This window comes from Bombus impatiens, unplaced genomic scaffold (assembly GCF_000188095.3).
Source record: "Bombus impatiens unplaced genomic scaffold, BIMP_2.2 scf_0815, whole genome shotgun sequence".
In the NCBI taxonomy this organism is placed as follows: domain Eukaryota; kingdom Metazoa; phylum Arthropoda; class Insecta; order Hymenoptera; family Apidae; genus Bombus; species Bombus impatiens.
In genome coordinates this window covers 862475-885972 of record NT_177234.1, presented here as the reverse complement: position 1 = coordinate 885972, position 23498 = coordinate 862475, and the positions used below count along the sequence as shown (strand labels likewise).

The 23498-nt window shown below is 48.1% G+C and overlaps 1 protein-coding gene across 1 annotated transcript in view; it reads left to right on the top strand.

Annotated features, from left to right (window-relative positions):
• Window positions 1-3600: 3600 nt before the first annotated feature.
• LOC100743681 (pro-neuregulin-2, membrane-bound isoform) overlaps window positions 3601-23498 on the top strand; it is a gene marked incomplete at its 5' end in the record, with an annotated part of 65225 nt that continues 45327 nt past the window's right edge. Inside the window, one exon of the mRNA XM_003492694.3 lies at window positions 3601-3852. Coding sequence (XP_003492742.1) covers window positions 3601-3852 — 252 coding nt within the window. The remainder of the gene's footprint in view (window positions 3853-23498) is intronic.

Below are 23498 nucleotides of genomic sequence, written 5' to 3'. Positions count from 1 at the left end.
TTATCCACGTGTTTTCTCTGTTTACACACCGAATAACCTCAATAGTTCCTATTCGCACCAATGCCACTACGTTTCTCCTCGAACGTACGCGCACAGACGTAACCGGTTAATAACGCATACCGGGAAGCTGGTGGTGCCAAAAATCAGACGCGAAATCCTCTTACCTCCAAGTGAATTTCAGGCATTGTCCGATCCGGGCTAGCTGCCTTCCTGCCTCTTTCGGTTCAACGCGCAAAAGCACTTTAGCTATTGGCTCGAATTAATATCTCCGTGACTTAATCCGACCAACGACTACGAGATAGTTCCGCTTTTTCAAATAATCCACGGCTTGGAAATAAAACGTCGAAATGGGGAAACGTTCGGTCAAGAAAACAGCTTTTACTTCGTTCTTCTGGAAACTTGGCAGCGTGACGCTAATAGAGTTCCAGTAAATTTTTGTATACACTCGCAGATCCAAATATTTGACGACGTTCGTAAACGGATCAAGACTTAAGTCGTTTAGTTTAAACGTTCGTTTGGCCGACCACTTCTTTTCGAACTGCAAAGTACCGGAGACGCGACCAGATCGCCAGGAAATTGCGGGCGTCATAATTAATGAGTTCTAGGTCGCCTCTTTCGTATCTTTAACTCCTGTTCCGAGACGACAAGAAATTATTAACCGGGTCACGATGCAAGACAGTCGTAAAAATGTTGCGACAGCTGAGTTCCCTGCAGTCTGCTGCGATCCATAGAAAAGAGTCACGAGCCGCTATAATACGAGAATAAAATGAAAAATAAATTCACCTCCGTTTGATAGTATATTTACGAATCAGTCGATAATCGACTTCAAGAAATCATTGGCGCTCGTTGATACGCTGACCTATTCCACTGTACTGTCTGTCAGAACCGAAATCTGAACGCTAATCAACTTGAAACAATCTATCTGTCACTGTGAATAAATGTCTGTGATATAATAAGAACGACGATCTCCAATCTCTTCTTCCATAGATTTTCTTACGAACCTTACCGCGCGTCCATACGTTGACTCGTACTACTGAAAATCTTCCTTAATCTGCTATAAGCTTTTTACACTCGTGAGCGGGCTGCGCTCATTACGAACTCTTTATCTATCGAAGGAATCCACCTTTTTACTAATTAGGTCAGCCAGGAATAATAACTGTTAATTCGAGGAATGAAATATTAATTAACGAAAGGTTCGTTTTAATCCTTTAAAAATCAAAGCGGATCAATCTCGGGCGTGGATTCTGAAACGGAAATGACGAGATTGCATGGCATGCGGTATAACGTTAACCAAGCCCCGATGTTTCGTCTGTGAGATACGTAAGCTCGTAGGACGAGGTAGATTCGTACGCGACGCTATTCCGAAGGATCGTACGCGGCGAATACGAAGCTGGCACGGTAAGTTTCGAGTAACAGCGTCGCCCGGCGACGACGACATTGATGGAAACGTATTAAATGTCCGAAGGCGTTCTTGCCGCGACGTGGAACGTCGTGGATAATTCGAGCGTCGCGTTTCGGCTCCCGAGGGAATGCTGTAATTACGCCGAGCACGCTAGTCAAAATACCAGGCGCCGTAGCAACGAGAAACGGACTTGAAAAATAGCGAAACCCTAGCAAAAGAAAGAACTGCTGGTGAGATTGCCGGGCTCGGTTCTACACGATTGCAAATATCGTCGATTTCGCTATTAAACCACGAAGCTGTGATCAATCTTTCGCGAGACGCGCAATAATTTTTGCAAATTCGTTCGAAACTGGAAACGCGATTGAGATCGCGTATCGGGCCCTTGATTATTTCGATGATACCGCGTTTCTGACGTAGATTATCCTGAATTCTTGGCTGATAGCTTGTCGTGACTGACGGCACGAGGACATTACCATACGTAATGAAAAGTACACGAGAAACGAACTATCGAAGTAGCACGATGAGATGACAAAGAGTCGGTAAGAAAAGGACACGAGTAAAGCGAGCCGTGATCCATTTTTATCCGTTATACTCGTTCCACGATACAATGGACGAGCTCGTAAGGAAAGGTTGGCGGATCTAAAATTAGAATCACCACCGACCCACTTTCCCAACGGTTTTGATTCGGACCCAATTTAGAATGGCAGCAGCTATCGGGGTAACAGAAATCCAACTCCTCGAGTGAAACGAAAGCCTTTCGAATGCACCGTCCGGCGAACCATGGAGCACGAGGACGCTTTTTCTCGTTGCACGGTTATTAGAGAATCCTCGGTAACGAGAGGCAAGCGTGTGCACGAGTCGTTACAGGGTATACGAAGGCAAAGAACCGGCAGCCGCCCCGTTATTATTATTCTCCCTGGTCCGTGGCATAATGGAACGGGCGTTTTCATTGAACGTGTTCGTTGCGTTCGACCGAGAAGTCCGACATTTTCATCGGGAAATAATGCGGGGCTGGCGCAAAGGATTTCTTCACGACGGCCTACGAAACACGCCGAAAGCTCTCTCCTTGTGGAGAGTCTCGGCCGTTTTTATTATTCAGCCGCTTGATCTCGCCGCGGCTCCACCTGAATGGTGGGAGCAACGACTCGGTCGTAATGGAGGTGTATTATGCATCGTGCAAATGAGATTCATCGGATTAAACACAATGAGTCCTCCCGTTGCACGATCCACGTTCAATGGACGATGGATTCGAAGGTGTCTGTTATCGAGGTCGTCAAACAAACGAGCTCGTATCCTGCTGCGACGCGTTGCATCTCGTCAAATGTAAGATCGCTCGACGAAAGAGTATTCCGTGCTTTCTCCATTCGTGAAACGTTACACATAGCGCGTACGATATGGCAAACAATCGCAGTTCGTAGTGTCGTTGTTCTTCGTCGGCAGTTCTAGAAGTGGATCAGCTTTCAAAGTCGTTGTTACTCGATAATCTTGAACGTTGATTTTCAATAGCCCCCGGGAAATACAACGCTTTGACTTGAAATCAATAGTTCCGGGTATTCCGTGGCGAAAAGGAACCTACTCTATACGATTCCTTAAAGCGAACTACGCTACTTCCCTGTAAAGAATGCCCTTTTCTTCCTGCCTCTAACGATTCTGCCTTTTCTTACGAACTCGGGTCGCGCCGGGACAAGCCGGATGCTCTCGGTTCCACGTTCACCGCAGGGAAACGAAAAATTCCGTGAATACATCCTTCCCAACCCTTCTACTGCTAGGTACATTCTTTTGATAGTTTTAGGAGGAAATTTCGATGATAAGAAATTATCACCGGTACGTGCGAATAGTTTCCCCGTCAAAGATCGCGCAATTTGGAACACATATTGCTTCGTGGAGCCGTTTCTCTCGGTGGCGAGAAGTACGGCTCTCGAAAAGTTTATTAAAACTCCGGTAGGATTTCGCCGGAAGTTTCGTCAGAAGTTTCGAGACACGTAGTTGGACGAAAAGTTCGAAAGTGGCCGCTTTAAGAATTCTCTTTCAACGGCGCAGATTTACCCGTCGCGAAATTCATTACGCGTCAGAATTTCCCACGGACGAGGCTACGTCGTTCGTAACTTTCTCCCTAATCGTCTTTCGGATATTCCATTTCGTGTCCAGCTTCCGTTTCATTTGCGATCGTCGACGTAACTTCGACGAATTTCACATAGAGGTATCAAAGATCCGAAACGATTCATCGATTCAACGAATCGACGATGTAACTACACGACTTTAACGAGCGTAATATGTCTGATTGCAGTGAGGGAGGTTACGTTGTCCGAGCTCAGGGACTCGATAGCGAGGTTACGGGAGAGAGTGAAGCTCGTATGCCGAACGAGGGGTTCTCCGCCCCCAAGGGTGCACTGGCTGAAAGACGGTATACCGCTGCACCCTCGAAGAGGCCTCAGGATTCAACACAAACGGTGAGTCTGCTTCCACTTTGGTTTCCAGCGAAAAATATTCGCGAAACAGCTCGGAGAAACATCGCGTCTGCGCTTCTGGCTATTTACGAGGAAAACGTACAGGTTGCGGTAAAAGGAATTCAATGGAGCCGTTCTGAAAAAAGGAAAGCACCGAGTATAATGCGCGAACCTTTCGCGTGCGTCGGAAAAATCGTCGTAGTAACGACTCGTCGCGGCCCACGCGAAACTATTCGCTCGTAGCGAGCGCACGTTCCCGCTCGCGAGACAACTTTTGCTTCCCAACACGAAGCAAACGGTTACGAAACACCGCGAAACTTCCAGATTTTCGCCGAACGTTTATAACCAGTATAACGTACGACAAACTCGCCTGTTCTCCGACTAATTCGCGATTAACGAAATCGTTTCGTGTTTGGCACCGATTTCCAACAACGACTCGCGAACTTCCGCCGCTCGTTCTCTCGTCGTTTTTCATCGTCCCCCACCATCCTCTCGATTCAACGTTCGTACAGCTTCTAATATCGTTGCCAAGAATACTACTCGCGTGTGACATCGATTTCTGCCCGCCTCCGTCGTAGTCGCGTGCCTCCGGCCAATCGATCGTAACGACATAATCGCCATTATTACGCTCGATTTCTTTTATTACTACCGTCGTGGCTCGGTTTCCTCTAGAATCCGCGGCTGGAAAATAAAAAAGGCCACTTAATCGTTTCGCTCGAACCGCCTCCAAAATATTTATTCGCCTTGTCCACAAGAAGCCGCGATCTTCGACCAACGATCTCCACTTTCTCGTGTTCTATTTTCTTCTGTTTCTTTCTCGCCTGCGAGCAACCCGCGAAATCGCGACGAAAGATCGAGGGAAGAAACGACGAGGGTGGTGTCGCAAGCCGATAACGCGAGTTCCGTGCGGCGAACACGTGCCGAGCTTGTTAAAGCGATTGGCGGTTTGTAAATCTCTCGCGTGGCCGTGTGGCTCTGCGAGCGGTTACCACGGCCCTGGGAACCGTAATAATTTCAGACGGCCTTTCGGCCGGATTTACTATCCACGGAGGAACGATTATAGCGAGTGAGCCGGCCGGCCCTCTTCTCTGATGACTCAACTGTTGGCAAGACTCTCGTTTCGCTGATGCTGGTGCTGCTTCTGCCGCTGTTACTCTTTAAAGATGATGTATTCGTGTGGCAGTCGAGCTAGCCGCGTGTGCGTGCAGCTTCTTGCCGGTCCGACGCGAGCATATTGTAATGGAAACCGTCAGCTTCTTTTTCCTTTGCCCGTCAAAGTCTACGGTTTCAAACTTTTCTTCCGAGCCGCTTGCCTCGCTCTTCATTTTTTCCCGTCCTTTCCTCGTAATAACGCTTAAACAACGCGTCTCTCCTTTCTGCGACTATCTCTCGCAACTACGCGATATTGTAAACTGTTTTCTTGCGAGTTGCTTCGAAAGCTCTCGGAGAAGGCTCTGCTTTTCAACAATGTTCCAGGCGAGAAGAAAGTGAATCGCGACATATTTTTGCTTTCGCTCTCGAAAACGCGACGAGAGGATTCGCAGGGTGAGTTTAATGGCCGTTTGTAATTAGTCGGTGGGAACGCTTTACCGGGAACGCGAGAATGCCAGCGAATCGATAGGAAAGTGGCACTTGCCGCGATTGCTCCGCGACGACACGCCCGTCACCGTTTTTATAGAAATTTTAATGAACACTCGTAAGTAATTAGAGACCGAAGAAATGGATTTTTCATATTTTGCGTATGATGAAAGGGTTCGACGAAGCGCGATGCGTGACGGAGAAAAAAATAGCTGGAAAACACGTCGCACAAAGATCACGCGGTATACTGTACGGGCGAAATTTTTGTTGCAGAATTTTTTACGAGCTTCTGGTAATTAATTAATCGACAGACCACGCGTGAAAGAATGTTCTCAATTAGATCGCCGGTCGTTTACGTTGCGTTGGTCAGGACAGCTGTACTCGCGTATCGTTGATTTATGACTCGCGAGGGAAACTCATTCTCCTCGATGGAATTATTAGCGGCCGACATTCTATACCGTTTTACGTCGCCCATCGATACTTTGAGTTTTATTACCTCTCGCGGATTAATCAACTGCCTGTCGCTAAAGTTTCAGCCATCGCTCGAAACTCTAATTTCTCGAATAGTCGTTTCAAAACGGAGAAACAGCTACGAAGGAAACGGGATGAAAATGTTTCGTACATCATTTATCGTATACGTTTTCTATATTTTCAGACCGTTTGATAGGTCGAGAACAAGCTGATGTATGTATATCGATATAGAAACAAATTTGTCGCCCAGGACTTTTCGGGGAGTTTCGATCGCAAACTTGTGGCCAGTGTGAAACGCCATAAAAGAAAGATCTTACGGCAATCCTTCACCGGGTCTGTCATGAACGGGACTGGCGTACGTTCTGTCGTAATTTTCAATTACTGTCTACGACGCAGACCGGCCGAAGTCCGCTCATTCCGCTGGAAGCACGGGTCCTCGTCGTAAAATCGAACGTGCCCGGGGTTGGTCGCGTGTACGTGGAAGATTCACGAGCGTAAGATCGCCACACCGTCTCTTAACACGATCTACAGAGTTTCGATAGACAGAATGTCACCGTATCGAAGGTATCGCGCAGCCAGATGCAAGCAGAGAAGGATATCGAGATTGCACGAAACGAAAGTTCGTTTTGACCAGCGAGAAATTTTGATATCGTTCGTAATGGAATCTGTTTTTCCTTCCGTACCAGCCACGTCGTTCCCGATCGCGCTTCTTTGCAAAGGGCAAGAAATTTCAGTCGGGGCGCCGATGGATTCCTATCGCACAAAAGGAGAGGGCAAAAAAGCGGCAAAGAGAAAACAGAGGGCGAGCGTTGAAAGGAGTCCCGACGTTGCCTCGCGACATTAATTTTCCACCAGCATTCAATTAACTTGAAAGCCCAGGACGCGGCTCAAAATTACGCGTCAATCGAATTAAGCAATAAACAAGATTCGTGGAAGCGGCGATGCCTGAACTCGCGTACCGCGCGAGACCACCGAACGTTGCTTTCAGAAGGCAAAGGGAACGAGACATTCTCAAAAGAATTCAGTCCTTTCGAGTAATCGGTTGAACAGAATTTCTATCAGAGGAAAATAGAGTTTATTTGACAGTCCGCTGATGACTTTCTAATTCCCTTAAAAGCTAACGAGAACCTCCGCCGTGTCTTTGTTTAATTTCGCGTTAGGCGACTACCGAGTGGAAAGAAAGGACAGTGGCGCGTGCCTGCGAGACGCTGATTAATATTCACCGCGAGAATCTCGACATCGAAATTAATTTAACCGGGCGTTCGGCGTCGATATGACGAACGACTGGCGGAAAACCGAGTCCGATATCCAACCACCGGTGAATTAATATTAACAATTAATCAAGGCAAGACGAATACGCGTGCTTCTCGTTGAAGTTTGATCAATGCCGACGGTTGCAGCTGGCAATTATTCCGAAATTATCACGTTCGTACGTTGTCGTTACGTACAACCGTGTTCCTGGGCGTTTATTATCCGGCCGGCAGTAGTTATCTCGCTAATTTGTCATCCGTAAGTACCGGAGGGGTGAGCAGGCTGACAAAAGTGCACCGTCGCGTAAGAGCCCTTATCGAGAGTGCTTCCGCGCGACGTTCTTTGCGCCCCCTCGCCCGTAAATTAAATGGGTAAATGTTATAATTACGAGCCGTGCGCTTCGCGCCTTACGCCTTGCGCTTCGTGCCGCTCAAAGAATCGGAGTCGCGCAGCCTGCATTTCGCAAACACGTTAATCCCGTGAATCTTCTCTTCCTTTCTCTTGCCGGCTCTTCCGTATTACCTTCAGTGCCGTGTTTTTTGAAGCACGTAACTCTCTTTGCCATTTAATTATATCGCAATGGGAACGATCGCGAAGCAAATCAGGAGGCTTTCGAGCCTTAGGTATCCCGTTTTCAAACGAAGGCCTTTCATTTACTCATCGCCGGTGTATTGCTATCGAATTTCCATCGATCCGGTGGACACTACGCTAGCGAGCGTTATCTGACGCGGCAAGCTATTAGGTGATTGCAGGTATACAAAACGTATTTCAACTCTACGTTTTCCGGACGTCTACCTTGGAACGTTGGCCAGCTTTGAACTGCGTCCGATCAAACCGCCGTTCCTGCGTCTCGTCCATGAGAGAAAATTTAATAGAAAGATATACCTCGTAATTTTCCCCGTTGCGTTGCTCGGGACCAGACTGCGGAAGCGACACGAGGAATCGAAAGAACGTGGAAACTGGAGGTAGTCTTCAGGAGAAACCAGCCGTTGTCTATCGCCGAATATCGCCGAAATTTCGACGACGATGTTGAGAACATTGGAATATTATGCTAGGGTAATCGCAAAAGTACGATAAGTTGATCATAAAGGCGAGACATAAACGATATTAGACCGCGAGACAAGTCCGTGACCGCTAGCTTTACGACTCGTCTCGACTTATCGAACCGACGACCGTGCCGTTTTCGTGACCATTCGGAGTAGCGTGATTCCATATCCTATAAATCCATTTATGACTATTCGATTCCATTATTTAATATTCGATTTCGTTATTTATCACTGCAGCCAATTTTCGGAACTTCGCAGCACTTAAATCGAACCGCGTGATTATCCGGTGAAGCAAAGCGTAATTCGTTCTGGATATAATCCAGTAACGAAGCAACGCCGGTCGGCAACCGGTATTAAGTCATCCCATAACTAATGCGGCCATCGGTTTTACGTACACCAGCTGAAAATAAAAAAAGATCGATCAATAACGAATTTTCCTACTATCTTTATCATTTCGTGTCTTTCTTTTTTTAGTAAGTTTTATCTCCAATTTCATAGAAATCCCATAGTAACTCGTATCGTCTTGAACTTAATTGTTAGAAGAAGCACACAACTCGTGGGATGATCCAATAGAAGAAGCACGAGAGGAAATTTATGCGGTATAATTTGCTCGCTGTAAAAACGTACACCGCCAAAAGATCGTAGTCGCGAGTAAATCGTTGTGTAACGGAACTGCGTTTCGTTCGAGGGGCGTACGAATGCACGCTCGAGTTTCTACCGTTTTCCACTCACAAATCTCTCCGACGACCATTGAACGTGCCTCTTACCTCCGAAACGGAACCACCCCCGGAAGGTCTTAACCCAGTGCAAACGGCAAGTGGCGTTCGTTGCTCGTTACACCGAAACCGTTCGTACTCGTCTCTCTCTCTCCGCTTGTACGTGCTACTCGTGCAGGAAAGATTGCCACCAATAAAATGTTAATAGGTTAACGAGTAACAACCGGATCCTCTCGGGGACTCTGCAAACAGACCGCGTTATTGCAGAGCGGAAGCTCCCTCTTCTCTCTCTCAGGCTGCCTCTCTTTCTCTCTTTCTCTGCCTGTCCCTGTGTGTTGCGCTGTTTCACCTTCGCCTTGTGAACTCATCGCTAATGAAAATTAATAAATCAGCGGAAACCGCACCCCGTGAATCGCTTCGGCTAGACACGAGAGCCCTTTTTCGCGTGCTGATTGAATACGAAATTACTGGAAGGGAATTTGAGTAATTTGCGCGGCATTGCTCGTGATTTTCGCTTTTGGAAGGACGAAATAGCCAGCCTCTGACACTTTCTGCTGCACGATGACTCGTTGGTGGTCGACAATGGAAATCAAAGTTGCGCTTACACGTTGCATAGTATCCAAGGACCGAGTTTTTTCCAGCGTAACGAATTTTGTTGATATTTAAATCCGATAAAAATGTATCGAAACAAACGCGTCTCTCGCGCGAAACTACAAAGCTTTATGAAGCAGGGAGATTGTACTATGTTCTAATTCGCGTGGATTTATATACATTCGAATGAATAATGGGCCAGGAACGACGTGGCACTTTCCGGCCTCGTACTAATTATTTTCACGACCTATCGATTATTCTTTTGTTAGTCCGTTAGGAGCGATACGCCACGCGGCTTTTTGTTCTTTGGCTCTATCGATTAGATGCCGAACGTGTTTCTGGTGGCCGTGTTGAAAAAAAATCTGTTACGTGAAAGCTCGTGTGGACGTTAACTACGAAGGGCCGAAATTTCCGTTCAATAGAAACGTCGCGGTCACTTTCCACCACTTACGTACCACTCTGTAAACAAACTGAAAACCTATCCGAACGCTTCAAACGATACCTGGTTTTAATGCCTAAACCTCGGCAAGTGACACACGCTTTACGAAATACGCTTCTCGATTTCTCTTTGTAGTCTCCGTCCAGACTGATCGTGACGTGAACTGTGTTCGTAGTCGAAGCTTGGAAACGGGCGCCGGTTCCTCTTCGCGAGGCTCGCGGCATCAATATTTATGCGCAAACAAACGGGACATCGATGCACAAACGTTCCTGATCCAATAAACACGAAAATGGAAATGCTAGCCAGGTTGGGTTCTTGTCATCTACGATCGGTATAATATCTCATAGAGCATCGAAAAGCGAATCGGATAGGAAATATTTAAGAGGATTTGCTGGTTGAAACAGAGTGTTATCCTTCTGTTCGAATGGATAGGCTGCCGAAGAGATTTGTGGCGTTCAGACGCGAAACACGGTCGTATCAAACACGTCTGACCATACACGGGCCTCTTCTACTTGTCGATTCTCATCACAGCGGCGAGGGAAGGCGCTCGAGTTGGAAGAAGTCCTTTGATTCCTCGGTTTCTTACGTTGTAATTTTCTAGTCCAACGAGGAATCAACGTCTTTCTCTTCGAATGTTCTAAACGTCGCGGAAACAAAAAGGGTTGAAAAGTTTCGCCGAAGTCTGGTATTCCGTAAGAGTGACACGAGAGTGATAAATTTTATCGCGAGACGCTTGAGAAAGAATCTAAAGCCTGCTACAGACTCGAAGGCGAGTAGCTGCCGTAGTCCCCAGTAAACAAAGCGGCAAAGTCAACAGGATTTTTAACAAGCAATTTAGAGTTCACGCGAGGGCCATTATCACGATGACGCGGGGATCTTTATGCACGTCGCGCTTCGTTGCGAACACTTTTCATCGGCGAGATCCTCGAAAGCGAGCGCCAGACATAAAGTTTATCCGGCCGCCTGGAGTCAAGTTGCTTCGCTTTCGTCTCAAAGCCTCCGATCTCGTTCTCGGTCTCTGTCGCTTGCCTGGTAGTCGATAAAAAAATCAACCGACGACTGCGTTTGCATACTACGCGGCCAAACTATCTCGCATTTCTGTCGATAAATATACTTTCTGGCCACGGAGTTTAGCCCGGATCAGCAGCCAGCCAGGTCGAATGCAGATTTACGCAAAATAGGATTCGTTCTGCCTAGCTCTCCGTCGAAACAGAGACCATCCCGTACCGTCGTTGGTTTTCAATTTCGATTAAGTCTGCGGGCTGAACGAAAAACTTGCAGCTACCGACCGCTATTAAAACTACCGACCTTTATAATAATGAAAAAGAAATTGCAGTCTCGTTAACCCTTTGTTATCGAGCGCATCAATTTTACAGCGCGCGATTTCGTTCCTCGCAGACGCGTCGGCCGTTCGCTTTTATTCGGAACAGCGGGCGAAAGAATGGTGCACGAGGTACGGCGTGCGAGCTTCCCAGGCTTAAAAGCTCGGCCGTTCAAGCCGGCTTTTCAAGCAGTATCTCAGCTTTACGGTTCTCGATTCCAGAAACGCATACGAATACGGCCGGGCCGTGTGTATAATTTACCAGAGGCCGGACGAGCTCGCGAAGGATGGACAGAGTTATTCGGGTGTGCGCCGTCGCTTATTCTCCGACTTCTCGAACTGCACGGGATTTTCATTGAAATACCGCCAACGCCATGGACCAGCTTCGAAACCAGCGTCTGTTTTCACGGCTGACAAGCGCCGGGTTTCGCCACGGTCGCATAATCGACCGCTCTCTTTATCTTCTCGCGATTGAAACTCTTCCGTCGTATATAAATTTCCACCTCCTCCCGTTTTACGTTCCAACGCCTGTCTGTTTCTCCAGATGACGGAACGATTATTTTCGTTAAGCTTCCAGTTTCGGTATACGTTTTTTTTCTTTTTTTTTTTACGACCGACAATAAAACAAACGTTCTACATTTACCAGTTGACGAAACGTTTAGAGAGCGATGGGCGGGTGAAAAAAACGGAGGGCGATCAAACGTGCAACGCGATTCGCCGAGCCGCGTGGCAGCGGTTACTTTTAAGCCGAAACTCGCGGACCGTGGAAAATTCATCCGCGCATCCTATTAAAAAGGTCTCGAGCACGTTGCATTGAAAATTGCTCGAATATTCGTCACATTCTGTCAGTAACGAGTCTTCCCGTAATTCGTCAAAGCGAACTGCCACGGATAGGTACTCTGTGCCTCTCTTTACCATTTCCCTTATACGTCGCATAATCGTTATCCACGACTCGAGGTGTTAATATTCACGGTTACGGTTATTAATATCAGCGCTAACTGGAGCGGTAATGGTAGCAGCGTACGCGCGGTATTATCGCTATATTCTTACTACTAATGCTGTTGCCGTTGACACAACATGTGTACGAGCATAGTGTGTAATAATTAATATACCTGCATATACCTACATATCTGTAGGTTACCTGTTCATCCTCGTATGCTTCAACGCGCGATCGTTCGGAAAACTATTTCTCTGAATGTCAGGTACCGTAACGCTTGTGGAAAATTTAATTCCAGATCAGATTACCATTTTAAAATGGGACGTCCTGTGTCGATCGTAGCTATGGTTATAGATCTCTGATGAAAACGTTGGATATCGCTGCATTTGAAGTTCGAAGAACCGTGTTGCAGATTTTTTATTCCCTTTGCAACATTATCCATCTATTATCTCGTTGGACAAACCAACGACGCTACCGTTTCGTCAGTTGCCAATTTTAACGCAGCAACCTGTTCCTCTAAGACGTCAATGGTCTTTAGACAATCGTCTTACTGGTCTCGAATCTTCAATGTTGTCGATCCCTTTTGCCGAATATGCTCTTTCGCTGACTCCTATACCGACAAAATTGATCTTCCGCGGGAAATGGTAGCACCTTAAGAAGCTCGCTGTACGATATTCTACTTGAGAACGATGTTTAGCTTCCCTGCGCTAAGCTGGTCTGCTCCATTGCATGCTTAACTTTCGTTTGTCTTCTATTACGTTTCTTTTGTCTTTACTTCGTTGCCCGCTTATTCTGTATCGTTTTCTTTCCTTCTTCTTAGGACTTGGTATTCTCTACGCGATATTCTCGCATTAAATTGGTACTTGACCCGTATAAGAAATAAATTCGATCGAATCGTACGACGGTGCGACTGCGAGATCGTCGAAGACGCGGAACTCGGCTCTATGGACGATCGAGACAAGCGAGCTTTCTATCGAAACGAGTATCGTTACAGATAAAAGTTCTCGTCGCCATGGTCGGCGGCAATACAAGAAAGAAATGAATCGCGTATTCTGCCAATTTTACGCGTACGCGCGAAATAAAACGGCGAACTTTCCCTCCCTTGTTCCTCCTCTTTTCTGCTTGCGAGCTTTTGCCCACGACAAGTGACAGGTAACTTTTAAACGAGCCCAGAATGTGAGTGCAGTAAAAATACTCGCGAAAGGTAGCACAAGCGCGACGAACAAACGGCAACTCGCGCTGCCTATTATTTCGCGAATCTCGGCTTTCCCTCGGTGTCCGCGGCCATCTCTTTGTGCACACGCACGAAATTTTCTCTCGGCGAAAACCTTCCTGTTCTCGGGAAAAAAGTTACTGAAACGTCGCGTAGGGATCGCGGAGTATCCAGTGCTCAAATGATATTAAAGTTCCTTCTACTTTGATGTTTCATTTCGAGAAGAAAATTTACGTTGTTACGAAACAAGCAGGTAGTTGTCAAAAATTTGTGAAAAACTGGAATCGATTAGCACGCAGGTGTAACGAGGTACGACGCAAAAATGTAGAAAGAAAATGTTCGCGCCTAGTTACACGGAGAATGTTAACTAGAAGGGAATTTCCGGCGAGATCAGCGCAGAACCAAGCAGTCTGGAAATGAGAGCGGGCCCGCGAGGCGGTTCAGGGACCCGTGGGGCGTTTTTGGAAATCGGAAAATAGGGCACCGCGCGCGTGCCGCGATAAGAAGACTCGAGGCATTATCTACGTAAGCAGTAGACAGAAATAGCTGGCAAAATCTGCGAAATCCTATCATGCCGGTGCGGTAGTTATTAATTTAATGCTTGAAGAGCGCGGGTGCCGCAGGGAGGCGAAGTGAAATTCGTAATGAACACGGAAAGCTCGCCGGGGCGGCGGAGATTAATATATCTTGATCGTTAAGTATTAACGTGAGAAACGGACTTGCCGGGTTATTTCGGATTATTTGCGCGTATAAATTCGAGGCTTTGCTTCCTCTCTCTCTCTCTCTATCTCTCTTCGTTCCATTTCTCTTCCACGCACAGCTATTTGCAGGAACTTGTTACATCGTTAACGGACAGTCGGTCGTCAAGAAGTTCTCGTTGATCCGACAAACTTGCCGGAACTTGGAAGCAGATGCTCCGGACCTTTGAAAGTGTTTCGCGATCCACGGTTGCGATCGATCGCAAAATTCACTCTCCCTCTCGCTTTCCGAATCCCTCGTTCGTCCGTATAAAATATTTCTAGTCAAGGTTCGGTCGGGACGTAGTCGATTCGCTTTGAAGTTGGATAACGAGGACAGTAGAGGGGACCGTAGCGGACAGGGTGACCCGACACGGTCGAAAGGTTGATTTAAGGAATTTCCCGGAAGCGACGGAACAGCAGGCGCTCCCACGAAGTTTGCCCGGTCGAGTTCGAAATTCCCGGTAAGCCGGGTGGATTCGCGGTACCATTCATTAAAAAAATTCTTCTCCCACAGGAGGTACTTTAAGGGCGACTCTTTTGGCTAGCGTCTGGCCGGTCACTGCCAGAGGATTACTGCGGTTGAAAAAGCGCGGAACAATCGCGTGTGGGAGAACGGAAAATCGTGGGCGGAAGGGAAAGAGAGAAAAAAATATCGCAGCCACTGAGTCGAGCGAACTGGCAAAGGAAAAAGAACGAACCGCCCTCACCAACGTTGCTGCCAGGAGGAACGAAATTAACGACTAAACGAGCGGGCTGCTCGCGCTCGCTGCATCTCCGCTACCGGATGAAACAAACGTACTTTCGGGGATAACTGTGACCGACCGACAAGCTTCTGGTAACTTTGGTCGTGTCCTGGACCACAGCCAAACACGATTAAGTCGCCGCCCTCTTCCTTCCAGGGAACAAAAAGGAAGAACGGGGGTTGAGACGTTGGAAAGGGGCCGATACCTGAGACATCTGCAAGGTGTTTCTTCCAGTCCCGGTGGCATAGCGCAACTGCAACTCCACCGCTCTCTTTACCCATCTGTTTCGTTGCAATTGCGACGCCGGTTGGATGTTGTCCAATGACAGTGGCATATCGGCCAGTTTATCCTGTCGAAACCCTCCACGTGGAAAACGAGGTTGGACTGCGAACGCGGTGAGAGTAAAGGCCGAACGAGAGCACCCGTCGCTGTCGGAGGATCGAAGCGGGGCGAAGGGCTGCGAGGGTAAAATCAACTGGCGATTTTCCACGGTTGATCCACAACGGTACGGGGTTAACTTACTGCGGTACCCTTCGGCTCGAATCAAATATTTATAGATTCCTTAGAGGGGAAAATGTATCGGCTGACCGATCGTTCGAGCGTGCCGGAAATGCGCGGGGCAACCTTCGACCGCCTCGACTAATCCCTAGAAACGAGAGCGAAACCTAGCTTCGTTCCGGTGCAATTAACCCTTCGCATCGTTGGAATATTTATGAAAGGGCGTCTGGAAACTTTGCCCGTTTTCTGCCCCTAAAACAGAGGACTTACGGTTTTTCTTGCAGCTGCTCCACGAGGCTCCGAGTCGAATCTTCCATTTGCGAAGGGACTTGGAAATTACGCCGTGAAAACCAGCCAATCGTCCTCTCAACGGTATTAGTAGTTCACGAGAAAGCAACGAGGTGGAAACAAAAGCAAAGAGAAATGGAGGAACGCTTTCGCCCGCCGTTACTACAAGGAATATACAATCTGCTCTCGGCAATTAGTAACGATTAATTAAGAATATTCGTGGCGTTCCGCTCGCGCGGGTTTCTTCCTTTAAAGACCCCGACGCTCATAATGGAACCTGCATGAAATTTTGGTACGGCGAAGAGGGCCGTCGACGTTCGCCGTGGAAGCATCAGGGCCGCTCACGTGGCGCGGAAAGAGAAGGATCCCAGACTGCGTCAAGAGAGTCACGGGGCCGAATGGGAGGTCGGTGCCTTTGTGCACGGCAAATTAATAATTAATTAAAACTGATGGGCATCCGTGGCCAAAGCTTGGACGCGGAGCTTCTCCAAACGCGCGCTTGGCGATGGTTCGTTGTCTCGCAAAAAAGGTTCAACCCATCCATAAGGCGAACTACCATTTTTAGTCGCGACCCTTGCTTTGTGGTAATTTGTTCCATTACATGAAAGCCGTGGAAAAGGACACGGCATTCGCGAATTAATCGTTAATTAGAAAAGCGAAATAAATACGTCATGTTCCCGTCGTACACGCGGTCGTGTCCCGCCGCTATTTTTATTCGTTTTTCCTCCTCGTCGTAATTGGTTTGCGACGCCATCTCATTCGTCACCGAAAATCGATAATCGTTCCTCTTTTCGATCGTGGCGAACGGAGCATGGGTACGTTGTAACTTTGTGGAAATTCGGAAATGCGTTTACGTGACGGAGAAATACGACCGCGGAATCGAACGTACAGCGTTGGAAGTTTCGTTCGTTCGCAACGAACAGGCTCTCGTTCGGAAAAATCGATTGTTCCGGCCGGAGGCGAGAGGGCACGACCTTGCACGCTCGAGAAAATCCAGCCAGACGCGGCAGACTCGCGAATCAAATTACCAAGCCGTCGGCCAACTGTAACGCGTTAGTTTATAATTTAACAATTTCGTCGGGACGGTGCGGTCGTCGCCAACGATCCCAATGAACGCGAACGACGACGCGGTTCGTTATACCCGAATCTCTTTCACGCCTCTTCGACCCCGAGCTTTTGTACTTTATTCCGTTTTAAAAGCCTCTTTTCCCAACTTTCAACAACTTTTCTGCTATTACTCGGCCAGCCTGCGCGTAATCCTTTTACAAATTTCTGCCACGATACCTACCCCCGCTCCCTCGTAGAGGAAGAAAGAAAGTAGTCGGCCGTGGAGAAGACGGACAGTCTGAAAGGCACGGCGAAAGCCGCGAGGATATAAATTTACCACGGGCTAAGGTTCTTACTCACGCATTTCTAAGCGATGTTTCGGTAGCCGGCCGCACCCCGTGCCCACACTCTCAACTACGATCCTCCCTCTGCCTCGTTTTTCGCGCGCGTGTCCGTATTTATTTAGATTCGCGACAAGGTCCAGCATCTCCGTTCTCCGTGGATGACTCACAGCCGGGCACGTCGGACGAGAGAAGAGCGGAGAGAACGCGCGAGGAAGGCGGAGGTGCGAGAGAGGAAAACCAAGACTCCGAGAAGAGACTCTCATCCGCGGAGAGAAGAGCGAGCAAGACGAGACACGACGCTCTTGCCAACACTCTGCTTAGATTTAAATCGGTCTGTTCGAACCGCGTACTCTCTCTTTCTCTCTCTCTCTCTCTCTCTTTCTCTCCCTCTCTCTTTCTTTCTCTTCGTTCTAACCATTGATTCGCTAGAAATATCTTGACGAGTCGCGGATGAACGCGAAGGAAACCTGCCCTCTGCAAACTTTACGAAACTATTAAAAGATTCCACGAGGCGAAGGTAGACAACAGAAGTTGCTTCTGATAACTTCTCGAGAGGATCGATTACTCTCCTAGGCGTTAAATAAAGGATAAAAGAATGCGGGGCTGAGCAACATTTTCTAAAATTATTGATGCCGTCGACCGACGAAAAAAGGGCTTATAGGGCTCTCGCGCCGTATAAAAAGCAAACCTCGCGAAAGATCAATTGACGAAAGATCGAATCGAAGGGTAGGTACAGAAGCTGTTTTTGTCTCGGAGGGATTCGAGGGCGATGCAACAACTTTGATGACGAAGCCAGCTACAAAAACTGCCTGCCGACCTAATATCTCTATCTCGCATCAGGAAATGTGGATGGAATTAACGAGGCCGGAGATGAGAATACTCTTTCGTCTGCTCTATCCGAGAGGACGTTGCAGGAAGGGGACAGGGACAAAGAGTAATCGCCGTAGTCGTAAGATTAGACCGAAAGGTCACGAAACTAAATTTCGCGATGAAAAAGGGCAGCCGGCCCGGCCAAGATCACCCTCCTGTCGGGGCAAAGAAGCGGAAGTGGTCGCGAACGGTAACTTTTGCGAAGTGGAAAGCTGGACGAGGCGGAAGTCGAACGCAGTCTCGAAAGGGAAGAAAACGAGGAAAGCCAGAGAGGAAGAAGGAAGGTAAGAGAAATGCGAGCGAAGAGGAACGGAGAGTTAAGGTGACTCTTGACGAATCAGGGCGTAACCCGCAATATACAGGGTGTTTCCGAAATCGTGCTGCACCTGGAAAAGAAATGATTGCTCGCGTAAAATTAAGTGGAAAGTATAGAATACAATTTTTCCACGTGGAGCACCGTTTTCGAGAAAATCGTGTTTGCACATTCGTTAAGTACAGGCGCACTCAACTAGCTCGTGATCTGCTTAATTTACCCAATTTGTCTAGCTACCGTTACCCTGCGATATATTGTAGCATAGCAGATAAAATATGTGAAATGTGGAGCGTGGCATGAGAATATGATCTGTGAAATGGATTTGGGATATTTGGTGTGGGATGGTGGATATTAAATGTTGGGTATAAGATATCGAGAGTGTGGAAAGACGGAGAGTGATTATCGAGTCTAATGTGCCATTTTTGAGGTATTAAATATGGAAAGTAGAGTATTTTGCTTGTGAGAGACACGGCGTAGAACGCGTGATTGCGAGATAAAGGAGAATGGATAGAATATAAGATTTGAGCTACATGCTGCAAACGTAAATAACGGCACGTGTTAACACGAAGTATGTCGTTTCAAGTTGCACAACGATTTCGAAAACACCCTGTATAGATGCAGACGAAGAAGACTTTTGCACCGAAAGAGGCTGTGAGAGCGGCTCGATGGTTAGGCGAGATTAGAGGCGCGGGCAGGCGAATACGAGCGGGCGCTCGAAAGCTCTAGAGGACTTCACCGTCGTAGGCCACTTCATCCTCGCCAAGAACTATACCAGATTCCTCGGCTTCTTTTCTTCGCGACCGCCCAAACAGCCAGCCGCCGGACTTTTGAGCCAAGATCTTTGTTCCGATATCTGTGCCATCGACTGCAGATTCGTTTGACCTTTTTCCAGGATATCACACGTAGCTCACGATCTTGCGTCTATCAGCTGATCCTTCTCGATACGATCGACGATCGTGCGAGAATCTCCACGACTCGTTATCGCATGAAACTCATCGCGTTGGAATTGAAAAAAGATACTCGCGACTCGTTTCAATTTGACGCGAAACAAAGGAAAAACGATCCAAAGCCGAGGTTGGAAAAGCGAGAGGAGCGGAACACGTAAGCGAGCTACGAGCTGAGAAGAGGGTGCTGCAGAAACGACGAGCGATTAATATGAAAACAAGCGGAATAATATCGCAGTTTGTTTTCTGGTCGAACGAGACGCAAAGGGCGAACAGCAATAACGCGATCCCAAGGCGCTTTGATCGAACTGAAACGAGAGATCGTAACAACGCGGATGCAGAGTGAAAAGGTGGCTGAAAAATGCATAGAAAGGGTGAAACGGTAATGGGACGAGCCGCATAAAACGTTGCTTGCACGAAACATTTACCTTCAAAGAGACGAACGTTATGATTCCTGGCGAAGAGAATGAACGATCGCGTTGTCGAAGTCGTGAGAAACGGAATTGCAAATTAAAACGAACAACTGCAGGTTAATGTAACGCGGGACCAGTTGCGAAACGCAACGGGATATTATTGAAAGAAATGAATATCGAGTGGTGAGAAAAACGAATGCCGCGAGCCCAGCCAATGATTGGATTAAAATAAAACAAGCGTCTTTGCAGCGATGCTTTATTTCTACGTTTGTTTAACGCGCCGGATAAATCAGCGACCGCGACACCAGACTAAACTGTTTTACATAAATGACACGCTCTATTCGTCTCGCTTCCATAATTTATCGCGTCGACGGTAGGATATTATTTTCGATGTCCAAATCGTCGAGAAACAGACCGACGCAACGCGACGCAACGCGAGGCGACGCGACGGTCACACCGGTGTGGACGTTTTGCGAACGTTTCACAGCTTGTGGTCGAAAAACCAGATGGTGATGAGACGAAAAAGTCGGTGTAACATCGGGGGTGAAAAATAACGAAAGAATAAGGCTGGTAAGCCAGCACGCGAGGAGCACCAGTTCTTTCACCAGTCGAGGCATTAAGCTCTTCTGCTTTCCTTACACCCCGCTCCTTCGTTCCTGTCGCGACTCTGAATGGTGGCGCAGCAGTGGCATTGATGGGTCACAGTATTTATAACCAAGCGAGCGTGCGAACGCCATGGCTTTTGACTACCTGTGCTTAGACGGAGGAAGCTCCGCTTTCTGATATTTCGTCCGGGCCGCAGAGACTCGCGCTTTCAACCGAGTGTCCGCTCGGAAAAACGACGGACGCCATAAATCCGGCCAGTTTTCAGTAGTACGACCCTTCTTTGTCCGAAAAAGGTATTCATCTCGTCACGGAGGCTTCTTCGAAAAGCTGGAATCTTTGGAAAATTTCTTCGAGGAGTCGCTGGAAGGTGAATTTACCGATAACGGTATTTACGCGAGCGAATCAGCCACGAGTAAAATTTGCTCCACTCGAGTCGTGACGTGGAAAGTTTGAAACAATGCGGGATATACCTTGAGCTTTCCGAAACTAGAGAGAGAGAGAGAGAGAGTCGATCATCGGAATGTTTTATCGCGGGTTCACAAACGCCGTGAAACTCGAAATCGAAATTTCATCCCACGTGGGACGCGGAATTCCGCGTGATATGCTCGGGAAAATCCGTGCGGCTTAACGAGCTGCCACGACGAGAGTTGGAATCCCGATGGGAACGGATCCGGACTATTTCTCAGGAACAGTCCACCGGGAGCCCGCGGCGTCAGAGTTTTCCTTCTGTTCGAGAATTCAACCTGGCCTTCCGGACCTCGTAGATGTTCACTGATCGCTGCAACTCGCCGGAATTACGGCATCGTTAACGCGCGCCGCTCGTTTCGCGTTAATGTTCCCCGCTGGATTAAAATTACAACTAACGATAGGAGGTGGAAATCGAGTCGGCTCGAATTACTTTCGCGAGTTTCCGCGCGCCTGCAACGAGACGTTACGTCTTTGGAAAAAAGGCCTTTCGTCCGAGGTTCCTTCGAACGCGAATCGAATTCGATGGAAATAAGAGGGAAACGGAGAGAAAACTACATGAGGAAGGAAACGCGGGACGATCGAAACGCGAAAACGCGCTTGGCTACGAACTGAAAACTACGGCACTGAACTGTCCCGACTAAAATTAGAAAGTACGCTCAGAGTCTCGTCGGTGACTACCGAGAAGCGTCGCGTTGTCTGGCCATCGTTATTCGTATCTCGCTAACGTAACTGATTCGTTAAATCAGCCGCGGTGACTTCCAGACAACATACCGACGTAATTCGATACCGCGTCGCCTGACGAAAGTCTACCGAAATTGCTCGGTTCGAGCGACGATCGTCACCGGACTACGTCACAAGGCTACGTCACCGAGCCGAAAGGAATTCGCGTCGACCATAAGTCAGACGCGCGCGTCCCACCGATCGTGTCGCGTTTCTCTACGTTTCGCTGGCTCCAGACCGAATTTTTCGCGATTCTCGCATTCCTCCAACTTCTCCCCTCGTCTTTCTCTCTTATTTCTTCTCCGGTTCTTACCCTGTCCTTTCCACCTGCTCCTCTGTCACCTATCAAAAGCACGATCTTCGTAGTTTCTACTTCCTCTTTCATAGGGTGCTTTAGAGGGGCCGAATGGCAGTGCGCGGTGTTGCACGAAGCACTCGTGAAAGCACGCGTCTGCAACTTGCTGATTTCAGCTTACGGTCGACTCGTTCGCCGTCGAATCTCAGCTACGCGTCTCGATTCGCGAGAGCGAGCCAAGTAAAAAAACAGCCCGGATAGAATAGGACCTGGACGAACCGATAACAGAAAAGAAAGCCTTATCGAGCATCCTTGAAAGGTTGTTCGCGTCGATGTCCACGGTACAAAACGCGCGAGTCTCGCAGCCGATTCTCGATACAATCACGCTCGGAAGAATTTCATGGAACAACGGTGGCACGGGAGAACGGGTGGACGCGGTCGACGTTGAGCGAAGAAAAACGTCTATAGAAGACGGAAAGAGAGGAGCAGGCCGTACGGTTCAACCGACAGAAGCACTAACGCAGAGAGCCAGCCGGCCAAAAGAAAACCATTAACTGCTTCCACGGGATGGAAGAAAAACAGAAGGGCCAGAAGGAGAAGGGGCGAAGAAAGCAGCGCTTCCCTCTTTCTCCCTTTCGGCGTGTATCTCTTTTTCACCCCGTCGCTGTGCTCGTGCACGACATGCCGTTTCCATTACAAGACAGATAGTCCTCGCTCGCCATTCGCAGCGGCGTTCGCCATTAGGAATCCATTCTACGTCGTTGGTCAATCGGATCGGTCGTATTCAAGGAATACTTCCGATTCTCCGATATCAGGAGTCTACTTTCAAAGCCGCGAGTTCGTCCACTATTCGTGCGAATGTCGTTTCAAACAGCGTTGTAGCTATCTAACGACGCGTTCTTTGCTGCATAGATTCGCAAATGTTCTTCCACGAAAAATCCGCGCCGCTTCTTCGGCGGTAAGTTCTCGATAGGAGATAGGAAAAAACTCGAGAGGTCCCGGAAAAATTGGGACTGCGAAATCGCAGAGCGCGCGACTCCATTCTTATTCGCGAGAACGCTCAGGTGAGCAGAATTTCTTGACAAATTCTTCGCGTCACTTTTTCTCGTTCTGTCGAGACATCGCGTTCGAGTCCCTTTGGGCGAAGGTAACAAGCGACGAAAGAAGGCAGAGACGAGGAAAAGCGAAGGACAGACGAGGGAAATTAAGCGTAACACCCGCATGACGACCACCTCTCGACGAAAGACGAAACGACGCGAGCGAAAAGCCTGTCAGAGATTACTCTAGATTTAATTTCGAATAGAAAGTCGCTTTGTCATAGAAATTCCATGCGGCTAATTGACTTTAGGGTGCTCTCGGAACTATCAATTTCTACTTGCTGGCGATTAAACGCCAGCTCTGCGTTCCCTACGTGTGTTTTTCAATTACGACCCAGCGAAAACGGGGAAAGAGCAGCGTTACAAGCACAAATAAGCGCACCGCGCGGCTATTATCTCTAATGCAGGCCACGGGTTTACCAGCCGAAATAAGCCGCGGAAAACGGGCTATGCGTAATTCGTATTAATCGCGAGACAGAATGGGTCGGCCGAACGAGTTTTGATAACACGGCCAGCAGGGACATGGCAGAAGGGGATCTAGCGCGACAGTCTAAATCCGGTGGAACGTTAATAAACGAAAGGTGCACCGTGGGACGTGTCGCGGAAATGAATTTCTCTATGAGAGTCTGGCAATAATTGCGCTAGAGACGCTCGTAACATCGCGTGGTACGAGCGACGTCCAGCTTCGGTTTTATCGCGG